The following is a 17024-nucleotide window of genomic DNA, read 5'->3' as shown; positions in this document are numbered from 1 at the left end:
AGCCTTAGCCTGCGCGAAGTAAGCAACATAAATACATGAATATGCAAAAACTTTTTCTGTAAGAACTTGATCAAGCGAAAGAAGATTAGGTCTGCTGAAATAATACTCTGCAATCAACAGTCTACGTGACCAAGAAAATTGGCAAAACCATCAGTAAACAGCCTTTAGAAGAACTCAGAAAGTAGTACAAATAAAATGATGGCAGCGATCTCGCTTGCGATGGCCATCCCACCTCAATCGGTAAACTGTCAGATTCTTCAATTAGCTCCTTTTTACCTTGCTTGAAAATTTTCAACAAACATGGGAGAAGCAACCACTACTCCAGAATCTTCAGTCATGTCAATCAGCATGACCCCTTCATCGCTTGGCCCTTCCAAGCTAGTTGGTTCTGGATTTTTCTTTTCGGGATGATCAGGAATTGAAGATGCCTCCTGAAGTTGTAAAGCATACTCCAAGTTCCACAAGACATCCCCCATTGAAGGCCTGTCAACCCCATATTCTGACAAACATTTCTCTGCAGCTTCAACATATTTTCTTAGTGAGTCAAGACTTATTGTGCTGGCAATAGAAGGATCAATGATCTTCTCGAGCGAGCCCTTCCTATGCTGTTGCATTGCCCACTCGGCCAAATTGACCAGCTCCCTTGGCAATGCAGGATCAAGAGCAGGTCTTGCACATATTACCTCGAAGAGGACCACACCAAAGGAGTAGACATCCGATTTTTCAGTAAGCTGTTGCCTTCTGAAGTACTCAGGATCAAGATAGCCAAAACTGCCTTTGACTGCTGTGCTAACATGCGTTTGTTCCAATGAAGGTCCAGCTTTGGACAGGCCAAAATCAGAAACTTTCGCGACAAAATTTTCATCCAGTAGAATGTTTGTGGTTTTAACATCACGGTGAATTATCCCTTGTGTTGCACCTGTGTGAAGATAATGCAATCCGCGAGCTGCACCAATGCAGATCTCAACGCGTTGCCTCCATGATAATGGTGGCAAATTTGAGCCATAAATGTGGTCGCGAAGTGGACCATTGGCCATGTACTCATAAACCAGGATCATCTCTGATTGTTCATCACAGTATCCAATCAAGGACACAAGATGGCGATGTCTGAGCTTGGAAAGCATTTGAATTTCAGTTTGAAATTCATTTATGCCTTGAGACGAGGATGGATTGCCTCTTTTTATGGCGAGTTTGGTTCCATCTGCCAACACCCCAAGGTAGACTTTCCCAAAACCTCCAACTCCAATTACTGCTTTTTCATCAAAATTCTTTGTTGCTTCCCTTATCTCATTAAAATTAAAGCACCTTCCCAGACCGAGTCCTGGTGAGACAATACTTTTAGTCTTACTTGACAAGAAACTACAGTAACTTACATTGAGAGGGAGCCATGATGCGAAGGTATTTTGCTTTCTCCAACCCTTGGGTCTTCTTTGTAGCCTAATGATACTCATTACAAGCAACGCTAGAGCTATTATCCCCATTGCCAAACCAATCGCAGCAGCAATTTTCATTTTATTGCGTCCTGAACTTGGATTACCAGCTGAAGTAAACAACCCATCTAAGCTTCCAGCTATGTTGCTAAGCTTCATGATCTCCAAGCCATTGAGGATAGCATTAGGGGAGCTTGATTGAACATTTAAAGCAGGACCAACCTGAACGACTATGGTACCATTTGAAATTGCTGATGCATTGATTACAAAATCTTTGTAATATGGGACGGCAAGGTCTGAATTAATTGTTGAAAGATCAAGACTTGATACACCTATCATTCCATTCACATACACATTGAAGTAGAGCTCATTTAGAGCCTTGCTCACAATGTCACAAAAGTGCATTCTGATCAGGTAAGAAAAACTTGGATCAACATTCATCTCCCATGTCAGGTTGAAGTTTGAGTCAGGTACACCCGAATCTGCCATCTGATCAGCCGTTGCATAGACCCAATTTGGAGCAATCAAAGGGGTGGCACCACCGTCTGGATACTTTATCGTGTCAGGACTTACAGAAACACTTTTAGCACCTTGGGGGAATTCCATCAATAAGCTATCAGGCTGCCATGTCCTCCACAATGTGTCATTTTTGGGAGTCACAATTGGCCCCCCAACGTTCAGCCTATAAGACACTTCAAGTGCATACTGAGACAACCCGTTGAAATCGCCAACAGGAGAAATTGAGGAGGCTGAATCAGAAATGAGGTTGTCTGGTACTGAAACAAGCTCAATAGCATTGATGAATGCAACAGAATTCTTCATTGGTGAGAATCTGAGCGTGAATGCATCAGAGGAAACATTGATGAGATACTCTTTGAATACCAATTTATTACTGTCCTTAACGGAGAAGTCATGCAGGAGAACAGTACTGTCAGTGCTAACAGTAAATGTAGCACTACTTAGATTATAAGAAGGGTGTGGTTGAGGGTAAAAGTACAGACGTACCCAATGGCGGCCTGGACGAAAGATGATAAATCTGTACATCGATTCATGGTGGAAAATCCTTGCAGTAAGATACAAAGGAAGCGATGAAGAAGGTGAAAAGGAAGCAGCATTGTTGGGAAAAGACTTAACGGAAGCTAGAATATTTTCATCAGTGGATAAATACGAGGCAGACTGAGGATCAGACTTGAAAGTTCTGCCATCATCAAGTAAAGTGCTTGAAGGTGATCCACAATTGATGAGATAATTATCAGCAGGAGTAAATGTGGAAGAAGAGGAGATAGTGTCTGCCATTGCCAAATAGAAACTTCTGTTCAAGGCAAAAAGAAGACAAATGAAATTGGTAGCCGCCAAGGAGAGAGGGCCATAAGCTCTTGATTTTCCATAACTTGCTGCAAGTAGTCCTCCCATTGCTTTTGCCGCCGGAGGCAATGAGTGTGCCAAGCAGATGGTGGTGATTAAGGTGATAGTTTTTGGTGGATTAGGCTACGTATGGTGATGGAACAAAGATGCTTTTCAAATTTCCAGGAGAAAAAAGAAATGAGAAGAATTAAGTGTTTGTGAAAATGAGACTAAAGTAATTATCTTTTTGTGGGGTAGGACATGGAGAAGGCATTGGTACATAGGAGAATTGACCAAAAAGAAACATTAACAAGAAGTTGCTGGCTGGATACATGTAAGGGGAAGGACGTGCATTCATGTACATATTTTTTTAAGAGTGAGTTCATGACAAACAGATATGATGAAGACTGTTTCTCTGGGGAGAAATGAGACTATTTGTGTTGATGATTGAGGGCATCAAAGCAATCACTGAGCTGTGTTTTAGGCGTCAGTTTACACTTTCAATATTTTATTTCCCCTTTTAGCAAATTTAGTGTAGTAACTAACTAATAGTCTAAACCGCGTATCCAGCTGGGAACTTGGATGGATGATTGATTTTGTGGTTGACTTTCACAGAGGATTTGCTTCATCCTAGAATTAGTTTGTGCAATTAGTGAGGCATTAAAAGTGATTGTTAAACAGCCAAGTTCCTAATGGCTAATTAGACAGAAGAATGGCCTTTATCAACCCCTAATGAAAATTTTGAATGCCAATTTAATATAATTCACTAAACTGACCATTTAATCATGCCAGACAGGGTTATCAGCTTATTAACTGCAACAAAGATTCTTATTTCTTGGAGTCTATTATTTTAATTAGGTCAGAAAGCAAAGAAAACAATTTGGAATGTTGCCGTGAACTGGTTAGGTTGTTGAAATTTGATATGCACACACAACAGCTTAATGCTGGCCGTAAAAGAAGACCAAAGATTCTACCGCACGAATTTGGTAACACAGCACAAAGAACGGCTGCTGGTGAACCCCAACAAAAAAATTTGACAAGAAAATGGAAAAGCTGTCTAGAAGAAAAATGGCAAAAACTAATATGCATACAAAGTCAGCTAAAATGCTAGTAGTGCTGTTAAGATAACTACCAAAAACAAATCACAAAAACATAGCTTACATTTCACTATAAGAATTAGAAAGCCTAACTACAATTCTCCTCTTTTCCTTTTCCATTTCTTAAATCCCATCCCTCATCTGCCGAATTAAAAATAAAAAAAAACTAGGCAAAAGTACAATACAACTTATTAGAGCATCCACAATGGTTTACACTCTTTAGAGTGTAATTCACATGCCACGTCAGCATTTCACTTTCTCCTCTTTTATTACACTTCCACTCACAATGGATTATACTCTATAAGGTGTAATAGCATGAGTCCATAATTAAATCAAACATTTATTTTAATAATGCATAATTCATATCCCATAAATAAATAAAGTAATTTTGTTATTTTTAAAAAATAAAGTATTAACTTTCATTAAATTTTTTACCTTTTGAATTTTTTATTTTCTAAAAATAATATTATTAATTTCTAAGTTTGAACAATATATCTTTTTCTATCTTTCAAAAATAATATATTGTTATTTTTTGAAAATAATTATGCAGAACATTAAACAAATATGTGATACCTCAAATGCGAAGATATCATAATAATCCATACTTAATTAATAATTCTTTATCTAATTAGTTGAACTCCATAACATAATATTACATAATTTAAATCAAATAAAATACAAATAATAAAATTGAAACCTTCAAATAAAATACAAATAATAATATTGCAAAAAATGAACGTTGAAACCTTCAAGATTGCTAGGCAAAATTTTGTCAGGCTGCTAAATTTTGACCCTGGCTGGCCCACCCATTACTAGGGCTGTCAACGGGCCGGGTCCGGGCCGGAATTCATTATTCCGGACCCGGACCCGAATTACTATGCCGGATCCGGATCCGACCCGTTTACCCGACGGGTCTTTTATTCTATGTTCCGGATCCGGATCCGGCGGGTCCGGATCCGGATCCGGGTCTACCTGAACAAGTTTACCAAAATTTATAATTTCTAATAAAAATGAGAAAAAAATATATTTGTAAACTAATTTCTAACTAATGCAAAGAAAAAACCAAATAAGAAAAGAAATCAAATTAACTTTATTAAAATACATCACCCTAATCAAATTATATTGATAAATATATATTTTTAAAATTATTAATTCATTTATATCCGGATCCGGGTTTAATACGGGCCGGAATACTATATTCCGTACCCAACCCGTTTTTTGTTTGACAAAACGGATCCGGATCCGGATCCGGGAAACGGAATTAAATCCCTACCCATACCCGCAATAATTTCCCGGATCCGGGTCTAGACCCGACCCGTTGACAGGCCTACCCATTACACGCATCATTCTGATGATGCGTGTAATGGACCCATATTTTGTCAAGCATTGCACTCCTTATTATACTCCGTTGGAGATGCTCTTAGTTCGAGTTACATTTGATGACGCAGATACAATGACACTGCAATAATTTTGTGTATGAGCCATGAAAATCTCCATCAAATAGCATTTGTCCCAGAAATAACTATGTATTAACAACTTGGCCGAACCCCGAAAACAAATGTGTTAGGAAGCTTCTCTCCCATGAACTGCACCGGAACGCTTGAAGCTCAGCTTGCAATATCTCTCCTCCCTCCACAAACATTGCTCAGCATCCCAATACCAATCACACGTAGCTTGCAATCAGCTTGCTCCTTTTTTCATTTTTTTTGGGAAAAATACACTTTTCATCCCCAATATTTAAGGTGTTAACCAATTTCGTTCCTGAAGTTTCATTGCAAACATATTTCATCCTCATAATTTTATAATTTTGACCAATGTTGTCCCTAAAGTTTATGTAGAACACATTTCATCCCCATAGTTTCATAATTTCTACCAATTGAGGACAATTAAATGATTGTTAACTAATTTGGACATAATATCATCACATGTCCTATTAGTAATTGTATTATTAATACTTAATTTAGTTATTGATTAAATTACAGAAATAACAAGTGTTTTTGGATATGAGACTATCTCTTTGTTTTTTAAAATTATGATATGATGTATTTGAGATAAAATAAATAGATTGAAAGATAAATAGATGATTTAAAAACGAGTACATGATGCAACTGTTGGTGCAAAATACACAGCAACAAAACAAAATTTTGCAAATAAATGACAATCCAAACCATTCTTTCTTTCACATTAATATTTTTCTCCAATTAGTTGTAATGGAGTTGTTCGACATTTTTTTTCCAATTGGTTATAGTGGGGTTGTTTGTCTGCCACGACTTCATTTTGTTTGTTTGTTTGTTCGATTGTGATTAAGAAGAGAGTAATGGTGGTTAAAAAATTCTTAGGTTTTTTTTGTACTAAAATGAGAAAGTGAATTAAAAAAAGATTTTTAACCTTTTTGTTGATTCAATATTTTTTTTTTAACTAATGGGCATCCTATGGTCAAGTGACAATATTCTATTCAAAATCATTGACAATCCATCAATTATCCTCAATTAGCCAAATCTATTAAACTTTGAGGATGAAATGTGTTCGTGTGAAACTTTAAGGATAAAATTAGTTAAAATTATAAAATTACAAGGATGAAATATATTTTGCATGAAACTTTAGGGACGAAATTGGTTAACACCTTAAACATTAGGGATGGAAAGTGCATTTTACCTTTTTTTTTTTTTTAATGAATATAGCAAGTAGCCCCCTCCTTACTTCAACTGTTGTCTTGAAGGCAGGAGATTTAACAGTTGAATAACAGAGTTCTGCGTATTAATTTAATGTCTATCCCTTCTCATTTTTCTTCTCTCTCATTTTATCTAGAGATGGAAAAATCAAATTCAAGAACCTTCTGTTTTAATTCTTTTTTTTTTTGTGGGGTTTGGTTAGGGAAGCGATTAGTATGTTGCCATCATTCTAAAAAAAGAAGAAACAAAAGGCAAGAAAAGGGAAAGTTAAAGAATTTTTTTAAAAAAAAGGGGAGGGGGGGGGGGGGGGGGGGGGTTTATTACAATGAACTATAAGTGGAGTTGACCTTTTTGAGGAGAAAAACTATAGGTCAACCAAAGAATAGACTATAGATTCCCGTTTTCCCTAATTCAGGGAGATCCATAATTTCTATACAAGGATCAAAGTATTCCAAGCTGCCTCAAAACATATATAATCATGGCACTGTTATTACGCTCATTGAAGTCGACATCTCTCATCCTCTGACCTCATATAGATGAGTCCTCTTCGCAATCTCTGCAGCAAAATCAGGAAGAAGATTAAATCAGCAAGTACCTTTGGAGCAGGTTGGTCTTTTGTCACAGGTCAATACTCGATTAAGTATGATAGTAGAGTCCAGCCCTACATATAAAATTACCCGTGGCTTCTTTAAGAGCAAGTGCCATTTAGCCATCCAAATATTTTGCTTAGTTTATTTACCGTAGAGGTAAAAAAAACTACATCAATTTTGGTCTAACATTTGAAACTCGTTAGAATTTCCATACCTGACATCAACTCTTTGAGTAACAACCAAATCCTGTGCTAGCTCATTCCACACATAAAATGTCAATTTGAAGCACAAACCACTAAAATGCCATACGTGTAATTTACTCACTGTACAACCAAAACTTCATTAACCAAGTGCAATTGTGAATGATAAACCACAAAAAAACAACCGTAATATCTTACTTGATGTTTTGCTCGTTCACATCAATCTTAGAATAAGTTGCCTTGCTAAACAATTAGATCATAGGGTAGATAATGTCTCATCTCTTGAAAAAACATCTTTACTCACTATTTATTTCATACATTGGCTTTTGAAATGATATGAGAAAGTCTTGTTTAACCAATACTGCGAGAAGAATTATAAATAAACATAAAGTCAACAAACTCTAAGCCATCCAAACTGTTAGTATTCAACCATTCACAGATGCAGCAAAGGAATGAACAGAAACTATTTTTAGGGGGGATTATGGGATAGACCAATGTGCCAAATGAGAGCAACTAAGAAATGCAACAAAAGGGAACTTCTAATGGTTAATTAAGTAAAAGACAGATACCTCTTTTGTATCTCTCGTGCGCAGAAGCTCTAACCTTTCTAGTGGCCTCCGATTATTTAGTGTAGCAAGCTGCAGCGAAACCCAGAAATCAATTAACATAAAAGTGCATACAGTCTTTACCAACTAGATTCTGAGCTAATGGGCATACCCAAAAGCTGAAACGCTCTGGATCTCGTGTTGAGGGCATCATCCCTTCTGCTTTAAAAAGTTCTGCAAGCCGTATTCTATCTGCGTATGTACAATTATTGTCAGGATCAGCAAAAATAAAAGAATGAGCAGACTATTGAGCAACTAGGAGTACAAAAATATCCTTCAGTCCTCTCACTAGAAAGCAGAAAGGCTGAGCTGAATACTTTTGACAATTTTGAGAATCCTTTTCAAGGTTATGCAAATATGGTGAACAATCTTCATTTACATTTGCGGAAATGTTGCTTAAATATGACATGCAAATTTGTACTGTTTAGACATATAGCTGTATTCAACATCACTTCCAGAAGTCTGGCAATTGTAATCTAAACATCTTATAGCAATTCCACATCCAGGAACATGTTGATCCATTGATTAACCAATACGATGGAGAAAGTAAGGAGGCCAATTATGCAAAATCTCTTCATTGGCAACTTACCTCCTTGCGCAGCTTCTTGTGCTCTTCTTATCCATTGTCTAGCATGTGCTGCTGCTTTGTTTATCATTTCCTGTAACTGTAGCCTTGGAGAAATTAATCCTGATGTACCACAAATATTAAATACTAAGACATCCATTAAAAGCATACGCGTCATATAGAAAAATAGGTAGGCCATGTACATATATCAAGCGTTATTCTAATTATTTTGATACTTTTACATGCACATGGATGTGAGACCGACAGGGCAAACAAACATGAAGCATTATTGACATAGCATTACCCAATAAAAAGGAGGGCCAGTAGACAGCAGGATAGAGAGGGAGGACAGGATAGTTTCATCTTGGAACAATCCCATGGAAATAGTCAAAGCATTTAGTAAAGCAGTGCCAAAGGTTAAAGCATATTTATTCTTCAACAGCTTGAAAAAGATTCAGATATGGTGTAAAGGCAGACCCAGATGGCTCAATTTCACAGATAAGTGTTAATAGCATATTACACCTCTAATGTGTACCTGGTAACTATCTAAATCTTAGGCATCTAACTAATCGGTTCAGTTACTATGCCAATTAAAATCAATCTTCACAAGTAGTAATGGCATAATTAATTCACTTCACTTCAAGAAAAAGAACGAAAGTGGCACTCAATATGCCAGACCAATGTTACAAGGCAACAGTAGGCTTACATCATCCCTCTCAACTGTTCCTTCTGGTGGATATAGATCTTGAACCCATTCAACTTCTGCAACACGATACCTTCACAAATGAACAACAGAGTAAGGACAAAGCTAGTTAATAGACAAAATAAAGCAACAGAAAGCCAGAAATCTCAATTAACCATCATTCAGAATTGTTTCTTTTACTAAAACTAACCCATCCTGATCCCAGTTTTGAATGATGCGACATCTTCGGCGACTTTCAACCTACGTTAAGTTTCTACAGATTAGATGATTGGAGTACAAGTCTATAAAGAGAAAGTGCATTTGGAAAACAAAGTGGAAGATGAAGACAGATGTAAGCCTCACACGAAGATATACTATAGCAAACTACTAAAGTTAGGGAGCACTCAAGCAGTTTTTTTCTCGCTTTTCTATTAGGAGACCAGCTCAGCATTGTAATCACAATCATGTCTACAATTTACAGAGAAAAAAATTTAATGGATCATCATCAAGTTTTTTCAAAATAACTAATTTCAAGGAAAAGATAAGAGCATATTATAGTTCAGAAAGAACATCTTTCTTAATAAATCTTAATATCGGCTTTCCTAGAGCATTAGGAAGACAGCCATGATTGGAGACAATTCCAGTTTCAATTGGATAGGCATCAATTTTCTGAGGCATTTGTCCAGTCACCAGATAGAAGTAAAATTTAGAAACTTCTTCATTTTTCTCCACTTTCCTAGATCTTAAGCAACCTATTTCTGTGTGTTGAAGTTTTTCAGATTCTAGGAAGTACTCAGAATACCTACTTCAGGGCATCGACAGCACATGTTAAGATCCTAGCTCAAGGGCCTTGTCAAATAAACAGCCTAATCATTTTCAAGGCAAAACCACCTCTTATCAAGTGTAAATCAATTCCAAGTATCTCTAGTATCAGGATGTAAGCGTAGAAAACTGAGCATTTCAGGTTTAGCCTAGCAAAAAGGTATGAACAACTAAATAAGCATGGACAAAGAACTCAGATATGTTACAGAAACTTAAAACGGAAACTTAAAAGTGCTTCACCTCCAGGAAAAATCTTCCATCTGGAAGTGGCTCACAACTGCATCCACAAAAGCAGAGAGTTGGTAACTAAAACTAAAAATCTTAATAAATGTACAAAAGAAAATGTGATACATAAACATGAATAAATAACCTACTCTGTAATCTCCACTTCACAACCATAATCAGCTATGGAACCTGTTGTAGAATCAATGATCACCTACAATATTGATAAAGAAGCCAAAACAATACTTATGTGGGAGCTAGGACCCAACAAAAACAAAAGAAGTCAAAAAAGGGAGCGGTAACAAATCCTACCATTCCCATTCGGCGATTTCCTTCCATAATTCTCCTCACCTGTTTAAGACACAAGTAAAAGGGCATTTGAATATGTTCCATTAATATAGAGTTAGTTTTGACAAATAAATCCCAAAATCCAGCTCACCATTAGTCTGTAACGAGGTTCAAATATATTCAGTTGAAACTTCTGACAAGGCAAAATAACATCCATGACAAAAAGAGGTAACAAATCTACACCAGGGTTTGTTAAACTCTCATGCTCAGACCTCCTTTCAGCATATTCTTCTGGAAAGTTCTTTTGAATAATATTGTTCAATGTCACACTGCAAACAAAAGTACATACACATTTGTTACCACTTTTCCTACAAAATAGATCATATGCATCTGGAACTACTATAAAAGCAAGGGAGAAAGGAAAGCATTTTAATGAATTTATTAAACATAAAAGAAGAAGAAGAAGATTTTTTCTTTTTGGGTCAAAATGGGCAAACAGAAAACTAGCACAAAAATACAAGAACATCGAAGAAAGCTTGAGATCCATCCCTGCTCTCAACCAATAATTGAATTGGCGGTCCCCTCAAACCCATTACTCAATAGTAGTCAATTTAGCTCTGTTACAAGCAATGGGACACCCAGAAAGCCATGTTTCAGAACTTCCACGAAGCAAACAAGAATTTGAATCCGCAACAGTATGATGTAACCCATTTTTTCTATGTTAACTGTCTATCCTTTTATCTTTACAGGATTCTCTCTGAGGGAAAAAAGAAAAATAATTGCACAGGACAATCTACATAAAAAATTTACTAAGGGGACAAATTATCTTTCCAGCCAACTGCAGCAGAATGAAGAAAGATTTTGCCCGTAAATGCAAAGAAAGGTATACAAATCAGATTTCATCCTCACCTAGTAGCACAGGTTCTGGGACTAATGAACAGGACTGTTCTGCAGAGCGGACATCTGTTACCTAAAATTTCCATCAGCAATTAAAGAAACAAGTTGAAGGAAAATACTTGAGAAATGAGTAAATAAGCAGTAAATCAGACAGAATAGGGGAGATACAGGTTTGTGTTTATGACATGAAAACCTACTCCGGTCCATCGATTGGAACAGGCATGAGTGGCAAAAAGAATGTCCGCAAGGAGTTGTGACAGGTTCATATAACAACTTCAAACAAAGAGTGCAATCAAAGTCATCAGTTCGCAATGGTTTTCCAAGGTCTCTCCTCCCAGTTGTACTAGCTGTTGATCTCTCCAGGTTTAGAAGAGGATTGCTGCAATTTACAGGAATGAAATTTACAGTAGTTTAGTAAAATATTTAAACCCTAAAAAGGTGGATGGTTAACAAAGTTGCCAAAAAAAAAAAAACAAATCTATTTACTTGATTATTAGTTCACATTACCTTAAAGGATCTAGCTGAAGACCTGAATAGACAACATCCCGGGCAAGGTCATACTTTTCCAACTGCCAATTCATGTAAAGTACGAATTAGTTTTTCAACTTTCCTAACCACCAAAATAGACTGACAAACCAAATAAACAACACAAGGGCACATTGCAGGAGTTGATGCCACTACCTGCAAGTTCATCTCACAGGTGAAAATGAAAACTAGTTCTCAGTCATGCTAAAACATATCCAACTCAAATGCATACCAAAATGAGTGCGTTTGCCTTCAAAATGTATGATGTAACTGAATTAGCTCGCAGGCTCATCAACTTCTCAGCATCCTTCAGTGCAAGCTGCAGATCATGGTGAAACAAGAAAAAGAAGAATTAGCCATCAAAAGAGGGTGATTCCAACTAAACAGAGTGAACAACCTATACCCCAGCATGAGTTGTAGGATCCAACCCACTTAATGGTCTATATTCTGAAACTGATGGAGGTCTGTTTTTCAGGAATTCACTGAATCTGGTAAGAAAATTCAACAAAGAATTAGTGCAATGTAAGAGAGTAATAGTTGGGTCCACTACCAGGATAATAGTGACCAATTAAGAAGCCAACTCAAAGCAATTATTGGCAACAAAAAATTCAGAATATGCAAAACTTGCACAATGTTTTACTTGATGTAGGCAGCACATCTGTTGCTAAGAACAATAGGATCACCAGGTTTTATGTTGTTAGCCCTTGAATAATGATTGATTGCCTGTAAAAGGAAACTTATTCATCAAAAAAGATGACAACATAAACACAACACTAAGCTCTTTGTACAAATTATGTGTTTCAATTCGACAGAACTCAAGTAAGCTACTTCATGGTCAAACACTGCGGCCCAGCACTGGAAGAATTACACCTGTATAATGGATCTACTTTCTCATGCAAGAAGTGACAAAGAGAATTGGCAGCAGCAAATTTAATAATAAGAGGAAATATATGCATTGCATCCACATTTGTACAAGTATTTTGACATAAAGGCAACATAAATTTAGGCCTGCACGCAACCTAAATTTATGTTAAAGCAATTTTGCTAGAATTGAATGACTTTATTCAAACCTACTCTAGTCTATGGTGTTGGGTAAGTTGCCATTTTACAACAAAGCAGTATAAACATTCGGAACTCTACATTCACCAGATGTACAAATGATAGCTCATAGATGTATTATATTATAAGCAGCACTAATTCAGTAAATTTGGTCCTGAATGACCACAGTACAGATACCATGCATTGCTTGCAACTCCTAACCTCCAAAAGCCATAACATGCTGCTTGAACAAAAATGTCATCTTCAAATTAGTTAAGAAAAGGAAAAATCTGGATTTCCTGAAACTAGTCCAGACAGCACCAAAATTCTAAGTCACATCCCAGTACAAAGAATCACGATACCACCAAAATTTTATTCCAGTCGCAAGAAAACATACTGAAGTGGCCTTTTAAACACATCAACTTGTGGCCTGCTATTCACTATCATCATAAGACCTCTGTATTAGCAGACATCATGACCAATACTATTGTTCCAAAGAATCTTTTCTCCTCTGAATGGATGGATACACAGCATAAGATTCTCACAGGTACAAAGTCAAAAAAGTAGGAACTCTAAGAAGAAGGGACATATCTTAAGTAGCTCCCACCATATATCCTTTAGTAAAGATGATGCTCCTCCTTCCCGCAATATTGGTCTCTTTCAGGGACTAATACATTTTTTTCAAAGTGCACCTGAATGTATGAAGTTTACTTGGTTGACCAAGTTTACCTTGTTTCATAGTGGTTAACAGTACTATCTTCGTGGAAATTAGTAATGACAAGCAAACAAGGGCAGACATGCTTTGCTATGTTTCCAAAGGCCAACAAGAACACACGCATACCAACCATAAATGTTTTTGGAACTAATAAACAGTTGAAGAAGAATTATGCGGACAGCAAAGATGAAGTAAACTCACAATTGAATGCAAGATCAAAAGGAGGAATAGAAGGGGAAGATGTCTTTCCAAATTTACTATGTCACATATTTTCGGACAACTGGGACAGAAAATTACAAATAAGGCTCTCAACATAGAATATTTTCTAAGGATTTAAAAAATCATATTAGGGGACAAATGGACCAAACATCTTCTTGAGAAACAATGAGAAGAGAATGACAGACAATATGTCTGCAGATGATCCTAGCAATAGTCATGCAAATCTTGCCAATATCCCAAAAGACCTACTCATAGACAAGCTATCACCATCTATGATCCCAAAATTCCTAAAAGGACAGCCATTGACACATACCAGTATGCTGACAACAAAACTACTGCTGAGAAAGCAAAGGTAAGCAAATAGAGGCTACGAATCATCAAAAGCATTGCGTAATCTAGTTCATTAAACTACCTGAAAACAAATCCTTATACTTTTGAAAACATCCAAAGCCTAAATCTTCTCTACTACCAACTAATTCAGACCACTTACATAAACCACCTCCGTTTACAACAGTTCAAGGCTAATTTTGTCACATAAAAAGTCACTGATCTCAAGAGTCTAAATTCAATAAATTAAGCTCTTTCTGTTACCCTGCACCTTGCCTATGTTATCCTCCGCACAAATACATACACCAAATAGACATCCATATATGCAAATTAGTATCACACGCAAAAGTATTACATTCAATTCCACAAACTGCTCACCAATAAAGAAAAAAGAGAACCAAGAAGCAGTATCACTCAAATTAAAAAGACGCACACTTGAATTGAAGATTTCTAATTCAGATTTCCCAAACGAATGTTTAAAGGGATGAAAATCCCGCAAAAAATTAAAAAATAAACAAAATAATTCACCTCATCGAGTCGATTCTCTCGGAAGGCTTTGTTCCCCATCTGCACTAAATCATAGAGATGGCTATGCCTTCCCGACGACATCAACCTTTCTCCTTCATTATCCTACCAAAATACACGCATTCCACAAAATTCACTAAAAACTTTCACATTTTATCCAAAAACATTCACCTACATATCAAATTTCCACAGAAATAACTCCGAAATTCATCCGCATTATTCATAAACTCGATAACCAAAAAAAAAATCCTCACCCAGGGATAGTCTTCGACGTCATCGAGGCCTTCCAAACTCAATCCACAAGTTGAGGGAGCAGCATCCGCGGGAGATTCGCTCAACATTTCTAGTGAGAGAAGATTATAGAGAGAGAAGCTCTCTTTCTTATTTTGGGAAGGTTTTATCAACTTCTTCGGAGCTCTTCTTCTTCTGCTACTGCTCTATTGAAGTAGAGTTGATCGATAGGGAATGATGCTGGGAACGGCGTCGTATAGAATACAAAAACGGTGAATTGAATCGTGTTCTTCCCTGTGTCCTTCATTACATTCATGGACCGTATTCGTTTACGTGGTCTCCTCTTTTATCACGACTTTCTCTCTCTGCACCAACGGTTGTCTACGCTTTTTCCCTCTCTCTCTCAATAGAGAATGTATTTAGCGTTTTCTGATTGGCGCTTTCGGTATTTTCAGAGCTTTCGTTCTCAAAAGACTCCAACATTTCTGCGAGTTTCGGGCTTTTATGGACCAGGAGTGATGTTCAGGTGAGGTAAAGTGTAGTTTTGGTACTGTAGAGTGTGCTATTGTGATGAGAACACGTGGGAGAGTCCCCCCTTCTTAACCTTTTCTAACAGAAGTTAGAAATTCGGCTTTTATAAACCTAGATCCCAGAAGAAACCTCAAAAGCCGGCAACTTTTGAGATCCTCCCAGGGACTTATAAACCCAAACCCAAACCCCCCAGAACCGATGTGGGATGGCAACCCCACAAGGACAAGCCAGTAAGGCCGCTGTTGCTAAGAAGTAAAGACCCCTCACGACACTCAGTATGCTACCCCTGCAGGAATTTGCCTCTTAACCTTTTCTAACAGAAGTTAGAAATTCGACTTTTATAAATCTAGATTCCAGAAGAAACCTCAAAAACCGACAACTTTTGAGGTCCTCCCAAGGACTGTGGGAGAGTCCCAAGGGATGGGTAAATCAATGCCCTTTACTTAGAGTTTTGTGAGTGGCTGTGTGATGCAACAGAAATCTACAGTTGTGACTAGTGACAATGGAGCAATGACAATATAATCATTTGATCATTTGATGATTTGACTGACTCCTTTGTAAAAAATAAATTTTCTTTTGTTTTACTTTTGTATCTCATTGCCTAAAAGAACAGGCTAAATTAATAATACTACATACGCATGGCCAAAACAAAAATGTATGTAAGCTTAATCTCATGAGATTTTGCAAGAGTTAGCTCATTTAGATTTGCCTAATCACAAGTATAAGAGTCAAAAGTAGTAACCTTTTAACATGATAAGGCTAGAGCTGTTAAGTCAATCGAGTAGCTCGAAAGCTCGTTAGAGCTCGGCTCGTTAAGGCTCGAGCTCGGCTCATTAATTTTGGTTAACGAGTCGAGCTCGAGCTCGAAACATGCTCGTTTAGTTAACGAGCCGAGTAAGCTCGGCTCGTTTGATACTCGAGTAGCTAATTAGAGCTCGTTAATAAAGGGCATATTTGTCATTTTAGAAATCAAAATTATAAAAATTAAAAATTATAGGTTTTTATTAAGGTTAATTTGCACGAGCTCGAGCTCGAGCTCGTGAAGCTCGACTTGTTTGTGATAAACGAGTCGAGCTCGAGCTCGAACTCGAGCCACATGTACATTTAACGAGCCGAGTTCGAACACATTTTAAAGCTCGTTTTCCTAACGAGCTCGAGTCAAGCTCGGCTCGAATTAAACTCGAGTCGAGCTCGGCAACCAAATACTCGGCTCGACTCGGCTCGATTAACAGCTCTAGATAAGGCTCACCCCACTTTAACGTGCAAGTTAGTCAACCATGGATAGCATCAAAAGATTAACGAAAGGGCTTGAACTTGTAACTAGTTGTACACGAGTTTACCCACAAAAAACGGTTAAAATCACAAGATTTCTAAGATAGACATAAGAGTTAGTATTATATACATGGACAATGTATACACTATCACGGTTTGATGCACCACACATATGCAAAATTTGAGTTTCAAATTTAAATTCGAATTATGTGCCATGCATCCGATAA

General features: G+C 37.1%; 2 protein-coding genes across 3 annotated transcripts; both read right to left on the bottom strand.

Annotated features, from left to right (window-relative positions):
* Window positions 1-220: 220 nt before the first annotated feature.
* LOC113769320 (probable receptor-like protein kinase At5g61350) lies at window positions 221-2843 on the bottom strand. The gene has a single exon (XM_027313779.1). It carries the CDS (start codon window positions 2841-2843, stop codon window positions 273-275), a length of 2571 nt encoding a protein of 856 aa, XP_027169580.1. The 3' UTR covers window positions 221-272.
* A 4033-nt stretch (window positions 2844-6876) lies between these two features.
* On the bottom strand, window positions 6877-15254 carry LOC113767451 (LON peptidase N-terminal domain and RING finger protein 3). Of its 2 annotated transcripts, XM_027311550.1 has the most exons (18): window positions 15018-15239; window positions 14767-14868; window positions 12580-12662; window positions 12343-12427; window positions 12172-12258; window positions 11922-11983; window positions 11612-11793; window positions 11427-11487; window positions 10669-10846; window positions 10542-10580; window positions 10382-10443; window positions 10248-10284; window positions 9397-9446; window positions 9210-9279; window positions 8528-8603; window positions 8051-8130; window positions 7903-7971; window positions 6877-7099 (listed from the first exon to the last, which is right to left on the bottom strand). In XM_027311550.1, the coding sequence occupies exons 1-18, from the start codon at window positions 15102-15104 to the stop codon at window positions 7040-7042; spliced, it is 1470 nt and encodes a 489-aa protein (XP_027167351.1). In that variant the 5' UTR covers window positions 15105-15239; the 3' UTR covers window positions 6877-7039. The 2 variants fall into 2 exon arrangements, with proteins under 2 accessions (XP_027167351.1, XP_027167352.1); XM_027311551.1 differs by lacking the exons at window positions 6877-7099; window positions 7903-7971; window positions 8051-8130 and having other exon boundaries at window positions 8539-8626; window positions 15018-15254.
* Between the last annotated feature and the right edge of the window lie 1770 nt (window positions 15255-17024).

This window comes from Coffea eugenioides, chromosome 4 (genome assembly GCF_003713205.1).
Source record: "Coffea eugenioides isolate CCC68of chromosome 4, Ceug_1.0, whole genome shotgun sequence".
In the NCBI taxonomy this organism is placed as follows: domain Eukaryota; kingdom Viridiplantae; phylum Streptophyta; class Magnoliopsida; order Gentianales; family Rubiaceae; genus Coffea; species Coffea eugenioides.
This window is presented reverse-complemented; position numbering and strand designations above follow the sequence as displayed.